A 9,307-nucleotide genomic window follows, 5' to 3' on the forward strand; every position below is an offset into this window, starting at 1 on the left:
ATGCACCTACGTTTGGTTCATTTTTGAGGGGAGAGGTTGAGACAGGGTCTCTCTACATAGTCCTGGCCTGGAACTCGCTCTGTAGACTAGGCTGGCCCTAAACTCACAGAGATCCATTTGTCTTTGCCTCCTGAGTGCTGGATTAAAGATATGTGCCACCTAACCTGGCTACGCTCAGTTGATTTCTTAACAAGAGTTCAAAGATGGGGGGGATGTAGTATTCTCTTTACCAAAAACATCATAACAACTGGGTATCACCATGAAGGTGAGTGGTTAAGCTCTAACCTGGCATCATTTACAAATATCAGCTCAAAGTCAATTGAAGATGTTACCGTAAAAGATAAAAAATATACAATTCCTTTAAAAGAAAGCATGCAACTAACTCCAATGGTCTTGGGTTTTGCAAAGGTTCTTGGTTAGGACACCAAAGCACGAACAACAAAGGCAAAACAGATGTTGGATCTTGTGTTACTTTTCTATTGATGTGATAAAACACCATGACCAAAGCAACTTCGAACAGAAAGTATGTAATTTGGGGCTTATGGTTTCAGAGAGTTAGAGTCCACGACGGTGGAACAAAGGCATGGTAGCAGGGACAGCACAGAGCTCACAACTTGATCCACAAATAGGAGGCAGGTTGTGGGGTGCAGGAACTGGGGGTGACACGCATCTTTTGAAACCTCAAAACCTGTGTCCAGTGACACACCTCCTCCAACAAGGCCACACCTCCTAACCCTTCCCAAACATTTCTACCAACCGGGGACCTAGTATTCAAACATATGAACCCATGGGGACCACTCTCATTCAAACCATCACAGATTTCATGAAAATTAAAAACTTTTATATATCAAATAACATAAGTGAAAGGGTAACTTCACTTTCTCCACCATTAAAACATCAAGTTCCACCAACTGGGGACCAAGTACTCAAACATAGGAGCCTATGGCTGGATACATACGAGAAGAACTTTGATAGACACTGCTTAAAAAGTTATCAAATGGACCGGGCGGTGGTGGCGCACGCCTTTAATCCCAGCACTCGGGAGGCAGAGCCAGGCGGATCTCTGTGAGTTCGAGGCCAGCCTGGACTACCAAGTGAGTTCCAGGAAAGGCGCAAAGCTACACAGAGAAACCCTGTCTCGAAAAACAAAAACAAACAAACAAAAAAAAACAAAAAAAAAAAAACAAAAAAAAGTTATCAAATGAGCCAGGCAGTGGTGGTGCATACCTTTAATCCCAGCACTCAGGAGGCAGAGGCAGGTGGATTTCTGTGAGTTCGAGGCCAGCCTGGTTGACAAAGTGAGTTCCAGGACAGTCAGGACTACACAGAGAAACCCTGTCTCGAAAAACCAAGAATGTGAAAACCCAAATCACAGTGAGATACCACTTCACACCCAAGGTGGCTATAATGTCTTAAGGGACTATACCAAGTATATATGAGAATGCAGAGACTGATGGGCATGGAAAATGGTTCAGTTGTGTAAAAACAAAAATCAGAGCCGGGAGGTGATGGCGCACACCTGCAATCCCAGCACTCGGGAGTCAGAAACCACTGTGTGGAGGCTTGCATTTTTTTTTATTCCTCTCTCATATATTACATCCTGACCACAGTTTCCCCTCCCTCCTCACCTCCCAGTCCCTCCCCCAGCTCCCCTCTCCCTCTCATTCTTAAAAAATTCATTTTATTATTTTTAGTTTTGTGTATGCATATACCTATATGTGAATGTGTTCATGTGGGTGCAAGTACCTATGAAAATCAGAAGTTGTTGGAGTCCCTGTAACTAGAGTTATAGGCAGCTGTGAGCCACCTGATGTGGGCGTTAGGAACCAAACTCCAGTCCTCTAGAAGAGCAGTCTGTGCTCTTAACTGCCATGCCATCTCTCCAGCGTCTGAAGACAGGTGTTCGAACAGAGACTCGTACGTGCCTGTTTGTGGCAGCACCATTAACAGTCATCAAAAGGTGGAAATAACTCAAGTGCCGCCGCCGTCGGATGAATATCTAAACAGAATGTGATATGGCCACGCAGCAGGATGCTACTCAGCCATAAAAATGGACGAAATACTGGCAGGTGTTGCCACATCGATGACATTTTAAATCATTCCTCTAACTGTAAGAGGTCAGCCAAGAGAGGCCCCAGCGATATGATTCCACCTAGATGAAATTTCCAGAACAGGCCAACACACAGACTGAGGGCTGGGATGGCAGAGGCGATGGGGACGGCCGCTCAATGACACGGAGCTCCTTTTTGGTTTAGGTGAAAACAGAACTGGGAAGTGGAGGTGATTCTTAAACACCAATGAGTGTGCCCAAAGCCTCTGGATGGGGCACTTTTAGAGGGTTAAATGCCTGATGTTATGAGATGCTTTTAAACTTTGATTTTAAAAGATACACAGAAATGCATCTATTATATGTTATAAACATAAATATAACTTCTTTATAAGTATATACCAGGAAATGTATCTATTTCCTTAGGCCACAGATTGCTGTTTATAAATGCCTGGGAACCATCCAAGCTAGGCGCAGCAGGGGTTAAAGGAGCAAACACTGATTGCCAAGGGAAAGTTTGGTTCCAAATGTCTCCATTTTCATGTGAGTGTGTCCATCTTTTTAACTTTTGTCTTTTCTTTATCAATTTTTAGGTTAGCATACAAAGTAATGAATGTTATTATGGCATTGTCGTACATGTGTATGCTCTAAGTTATCTAATTACTTTAATAGAAAAATGAAGTCAGTGTATGCTTGGCACAGAGGGATATATTTGAGGGCAAATTTCCTAAGAAATTTACTTTCACCTTTTGATGTTTCTGTATATCAAATTTTAGCAAAAGAAATACATCATATGTTTAATCAGAAAAAAATTAAGCAAGCAGAGGGGCAGAGAAATGGCTCTGTGAGTAAGAGTGCTTACTGGACAAGCCTGAAGACCTGAGTTCAGGTCCAAACACCCACATAACAAGCCGGGCTTGGCAGCATGGACTCCTGTAACCCCAGAACTGTGGGGGACAGATAGGACAGACAGCTGAGGCCTGCTGGCTACCTAGCTTAGCTTACAGGTTCAGTGAGAGACCCCACCTCAAGGGAATATGGTGGAGAGCGATACAGAAGGACATCCTACATCCTCCCTCCGGCCTCAGTGTATGTGTATGGGGAGGGAGCTATAATGAAACAGCAAACTTCATGGTCTATGACTACTTAGTACCAATCAGGGAGTTCTTACCACCTCTTGACTTAGTCCATTTTGTTATTACTGTAATAGAGGACCTGGAGGCAAGCACCTTTACAAAGAAAGAAGTTCACTTAACTCATAGTTACTGAGACTCAAGGGCCTGTCACCAGTGTTGGCTCAGGGTGGGTGGCATCTGAATGGTGGAGCTATGGGGAAGCCAGAGGGTAGTTCAGAAATCGGTTTCATTTTCAACAGCTTTGACTGGGGGTTTTCTGGACTCCATTTGTAGGGCAGCACCCCAATAATGAGGCCTCTCACTAAGACCTTACTTGTAGATGTCTCATCTCCCAGCAGAGCCATCTTAGGGACCAAGTTTACAAGACATGAACTTTCTAGAGGACAGAGCACACTCAAACCAGAGTCAGACCACGTACTCCCCAGCACGCCAGCTGCCACTGTGTAACTGAAAAATATGTGAGCATAAAAGGACAAACGGGGTTTTTTCAAGTTCATTTGGAAAGGCAGTGAAGCCAGGATACCATGGCAACCTCCCCCAAAGCCAGGATGGAGGGGGAGATGCATAAGGAAAATGGGGAGTGAAGTGGCATTTGGGTCACAACAACCTGGTCCAATGACTGAGTCTGGAAAGATGGTCATGTCCACAGCCCCCTCTGTGTGATCCGTCCTGGAGGAATGGACTTCTGATGTCAGCACTGGGGGTTCACCACAAAGACAAATGCCTGTGGGGTGACTGACAACCCAGCTAGAGAGCCATCAACAGGAGAAAGGTGAATTCTTTTTAGGACTTTGAACACGATGGGGAGAGTTTGCTTGGCTGGACCTGCAACACATCCAGATGGATAGCTCCATGCTGTGTATGAGGCAGTAGGAGCCTCAAATACACATAAACAGATGCTGTGGACTGTGTATGGTCCCACAGCCATCCACACCCAAAAACCTCCCACGTAGAAAAAGGAGCAATCACGCTGAAACCAGAATGGCCTCCCAAATCCCACAGGGTTTGTCGTCTCTATATTGATCCTTCTTTTGTCCCTGGGTCATTGGGCTCCAATCCCAATGCTGAGTCTTAGAAACACAGTACTTGGTGAGCTCCCAGGAGATCTGGCTGCACAATGGCATGCTCCCAGCGTGGAGGGACAGATTCAGGTTTTGTAGGGCTTGGAGCTTATAGCATTTAAAAGGTCAATTTTCAGAAAAGTACAAAGCACACAGAACTGCAGATACAAAGTCAAGTGAGCCTTTAGGGCAGGACGTCACAGCCAGTCACCAGCTTTTGAATGCTCATGATGTTTCATTACATTAACTGGCCCACCCCAGTAATACTTCCCTACACCTTAAGCTTTACTTACTTTGAGTACTCCTTCATACAATGATTTTATATCATTTTCTGAAAAAAATATTATTGACACTTGGGATGCTTAAATCGTGAGATGTTTTTCTTGCAAACCTACACATTGTTATTCTCCTGGGCTTGGCCCAGTAATCAGAGATTCTGAGAAACTCTCTTAAAAAGTGTGTGTGTGTGTGTGTGTGTGTGTGTGTGTGTGTGTGTGTGTGTGTGTGTGTGTGTTGCATGTATGTGCAGGTGGGGGGAGTTGCTCACCTTTGCTTGCACATGTGGCAGCCAGAGGTCAACTTCTTCAGAAGCCTTCCTTAGTTACCCTCCCAGCTTTTTTTTTTTTTTGGTTTTTTCGAGACAGGGTTTCTCTGTGTAGCTTTGCGCCTTTCCTGGAACTCGCTTTGGAGACCAGGCTGGCCTTGAACTCACAGAGATCCGCCTGGCTCTGCCTCCCGAGTGCTGGGATTAAAGGCGTGCGCCACCACTGCCCGGCTACCCTCCCAGCTTTTAAGACAGCCTCTCACTGAACTAGGAGCTCACCATTTTGGCTGCACTGACTGGCCAGTGAGCACCCCGGAGCCCCCTGTCTGTATCCGTTCTCCCAGGTATGTGGGTATGGGTGCACACCACCACGGCCAGCATTTTGCACGGGTGCAGAGGACCCACACTCAGGAGCTTAGACTTGCACAAGCGCTTTGCCCACTGATCTACATCTTCAGCTCCAATTCTGATAAATTCTATTTCAAAAAACCCCCATCAATAAAAGAAAAAAAGAATGACTAGAGATATAGCTCAGTCGTAGAGTGCTTTCCTAGCGTGTAGAAGGCTCGCGGTTTAATTCCCAGTTCTACATTTTAAAAAAAAAGTAGGTGGAGAAAAAAGAAAGGCAATGATCTATGTGTACACTTGTACCCCTGCATCACTAAGTATGTTTTCAACAACAAAGAACTTCAACTTTAGCCAAACATTGGTAAGGAGCTGGAGAGATGGCTCAGCAATTAAGAGCACTTACTGTTCTTGTAGAGGACACAGATTTGGTTCCCAGCACCCACACCGTAGCTCACAACCTTGTAACTCTAGTTTCAGGGGACCTGACGCCCTCTCCTGGCCTACACAGGCCCCTGCATGCATGTGGTACACTGACATTCACTCTGGCACACATATGTAAAAAATAAATCAATTTTTTTTTTTTGGTTTTTCGAGACAGGGTTTCTCTGTGTAGTTTTGGTGCCTGTCCTGGATCTCACTCTGTAGCCCAGGCTGGCCTTGAACTCACAGAGATCCTCCTGCCTCTGCCTCCCAAGTGCTAGGATTAAAGGCGTGCGCCACCACTACCAGGCAAAATAAATCAATTTTGAAATGTTGATGAAAATAGAATCTTCAGCTTGGGGAATCATGCAGCTGGCAGCTGGAAGGGTTTTCTCCAGTAGGTTTCTGGCTCTCTGTTTTCCAGACCTCACTTTTCCTTCACAATCCACATACTTTTGGTGCCAGGTTCTGTGGGACACATTGATGTCACAATAGCAGTACCTCTGTCCTTACATCTTCACGCTGTGACAAAGGGTGAACGAACACAGCAGATGCAGAATGACAGGAATAGCAGAAGTCCCTGCTCTCACAGGCAACTGTGACTCACACAGGGCTCTGCTCTTAATCTAAACCAGCCATGGCCCAGCTCAATTCACTGCATACTCAAAGAAGCTGTCTTTCCACACAAAGCCCGGCGAGACATGGCAGAGGAGCATAGGGAAGACAGGGCAGAGGCCCTCTCTCGTCAAAGCTAAGAGATTTGGACAAAAAGCCACATTTCTATTATTTCATGTCGCTTGGCACCCTCCCAGGAACCCTGACACTGAAGCCTGCCCAAACCCACAACGGCTCTGAGCAGCCTTAACTGAAGACCTTCCTACCTGCAAGAAAGTTCTATGGCTCTCCGCTGCTACCAGGGGGTAGAGATGAGTCTGAGAAGTAACTGGAAGCCACAGAAAACTGTATACCCCCAGGATGGGAGTACATGAATAAAGAGCTTGCCCAGTCCAGAAGGAGGCAAGGCTGTGGCTAAAAATGCAGGCAAACAGGGCCTGATGAGAAGGCTCCTGGCAGATGGGCGGAGTCCAATGATGGCATGTGACTAATAGTTGAGGGCGGGGCCAAAAACTAGGACAGCCTAAATGACAGATGAGTGGACTCTAAAGACCAAGGCCATGGACATACAAACTGTGAGTACAGCCCTTTCAGAAGAGACTTGCCTAGTGGATAAAGAGCAGTGTGTAAAAGTGAGTAGGGGTTGGCAATAAGATGAGTTGGGGTCTAGAGACAAGAGGGCAGGACAGCCCAAGCCAAGTCCCCTTTCCTCCCAAGCACCAGAAGTGGGATAGAAATGGCAGAGAGCCCCACTGAACATCTCCACATTCTTCCTCCCCTCCGATCAGTTAGAGAAGACAGCCATAAAGATTCAGTCATGGTGGCGTGGCAACATGGTCCGACGAACACTACTGCACGCAGCACTTGGAGCATGGGCCATCCAGTGCTGGTGGAGGTCAGTGCAAACCAAGATGTTGGAGCAAAGGCGGTGCTTGGCACTAAAACTCTACACCTGCCAGGAATGGGCAGTGGTGACGGTGCAGGCACATGTCCGCATGTGGCAGACCCGCAGACGATTCCTCCAGGCACGCCAAGCTGCCTGCATCATCCAGGCTCACTGGCGCTGGCATGCCAGCCAAACCCGAGGCATGATCCGGGGCCACTATGAGGTCAGAGCCAGCCAGCTGGAGCTTGACATCGAAATTCTTATGACCTAGGGTGCTGGCAAAGCCATGGGGGGCTGGATCTCCCTCCCAATAAAGACACTTACTGATCATACTCACCCTGTGGATATTGGACCCACAGAGGGAACTTAGCCTCTAACTTCCTTACTTTCCGTTCAGAAATATTCCCTGGTGTGGCATAGTGCCCTTGTCCTGAGACCCACCCTAGGCCCCTGTTCCCAATGTCATACTTAGCCAATCTTGCACAAAAGGGACTGAAGGGCTCAGGCCAGGTGTTGGCGCCTCCATCAGCTGGACTGAGGTCCCGCCAGCATGGGAACAGGCCTTGCCTTTTGCTCCTCTGCAACTGCTGCTGAAGCATCTCCATTCAGCTTAAAAGAGTCTGTCTGCAGCAGGGCCATCTGGGAAACCAGGGATTCCATATCCTGAACCACAGGGCCCTGAGGGCCAGCACAGGGCTTGGCAGGGAGCCAGGAGGACTGCACACCTCAGCGGAGCAGCAGCAGGGCACACATGTGTCCCGTGGGCTTGTGGGGAAAGCTGTGCTCCAGAGCCAGCCCCTGTGGATGGCCAGAGCTGAGTGGAGGGGCAGCAGCTGTGACTGCTGTCTCTGTCCCCTGAGGCTGAGCATCAAGGCTTCCCTCCCTCTGCTGGCCACTCCCTGGGAGAAGCAGGCATGGCTTGGGAGTGGAGAGGGGCAGCTGGGGTGGATACACAAGCAGGGTAGGACTGGAGGCCATGGGTTGGGGCTCACAGCCTCCCAATCCTACTGTCCTCAGAAGCAGCTGTGCTGATCCCTCCTCAGGCCTCTGCTGGGCCAGCCTCAGTGGCTGCTGCGGGAACTCGGCTTTGCTGGGTCTCTCACAGACTTGCCTCATCTCTCATCATTTCTGCCTTGTTTCTAAGCTTGAGGTGCCTCTCACCTGGATCCCTCAGGAGTCTGAACTTCCATTCTGAAAATCTAAGAAGCCTCAAATTTTCCTCTCCCTAGAGTCTGTGGGTGGTTGGCTCTGCATGGAGGGCAGGAGGAGCAGCGAGTAGGTGTGCAAAAGGCAGAGGTCTTCATGGAGTTGTTGCTGGAGAAGGTTTTCTCGAACCCCAACTCCTCCTCTGTGTGTGTGTGTGTGTGTGTGTGTGTGTGTGTGTGTGTGTGTGCATATGTGTAAGTGTGTGTGTGCATAGTGTAAGTGTGTGTGTGTGTGTGTGTGTGTGTGTGTGTGTGTGTGTGTGTGTGTGTGTGTGTGTAGTAGTTTCTGGAGTAGCAGAGGCCGCTGTGAGGGCTCAGAGTTCAGTTTGTTCTCACCACCGCCCATAGCTACAGATGACAGTGATGCCTTTGGGCATCTGACTTTCTGAATGGATGTTGTTCTTCCAAGGAACCCCTCTACAAACTCCAGATACAGCTCTCTTCCCACTTTCCATGAAATGAGTGAGGTGAGATGGGTAAGACATGAAACTGAGCATGAGGGAAGTCCTCCCAGACTGGCCGTGTTGTTGCCATCTCAACAGGGAGAAGTGTTTACAACCTGGGCTGGCAAGGGTTGAAGACTCTGATCCTCCTTCTGATAGAACATTAGCCTCTCCTAAGCCGTTGAAAAATATCATCCAGCCAGAGATTCTCCTTTTGAGTGTGCTGGTGTGAGGTCAGCATCAAGAGTCCTGCGTGTGCCAAGTAGTGGTGGCACACACTTTTAATCCCAGCACTTGGGAGGCAGAGGTAGGCAGATCTCTGTGAGTACAAGGCCAGCCTGGTCTACAAAGTGAGTTCCAGGGCAGCCAGGGCTACACAGAGAAACCCTGTCTTGAAAAACCAAAAAAACAAAAAAACAAAAAAATCCAATGTGTGGTCACAACTGAGACCTGCCAAGGTAAATGCTTTTCAATGAGCCTCTGTAATCTTACCTGGAGACGGCCATGTAGAATTCCAACCTGAACCAAGAAGGTTCAAGGTCATCAAAGCTTTGTGCTCTCCAATGACCCGAGAGTGCACAGTGAAGTGCGGCTCAGAAAGA

General features: G+C 47.9%; 1 protein-coding gene across 1 annotated transcript; it reads left to right on the forward strand.

Annotated features, from left to right (window-relative positions):
* Positions 1-6,287: 6,287 nt before the first annotated feature.
* Positions 6,288-7,328, forward strand: Iqcf6 (IQ motif containing F6). The gene is made up of 2 exons (XM_052729818.1): positions 6,288-6,803; positions 6,960-7,328. The coding sequence occupies exons 1-2, from the start codon at positions 6,699-6,701 to the stop codon at positions 7,326-7,328; spliced, it is 474 nt and encodes a 157-aa protein (XP_052585778.1). The 5' UTR covers positions 6,288-6,698.
* The last annotated feature ends 1,979 nt before the right edge of the window (positions 7,329-9,307 follow it).

The sequence above is a fragment of the Peromyscus californicus genome, unplaced genomic scaffold (genome assembly GCF_007827085.1).
Source record: "Peromyscus californicus insignis strain IS unplaced genomic scaffold, ASM782708v3 Scaffold_11__1_contigs__length_118956290, whole genome shotgun sequence".
NCBI lineage: Eukaryota > Metazoa > Chordata > Mammalia > Rodentia > Cricetidae > Peromyscus > Peromyscus californicus.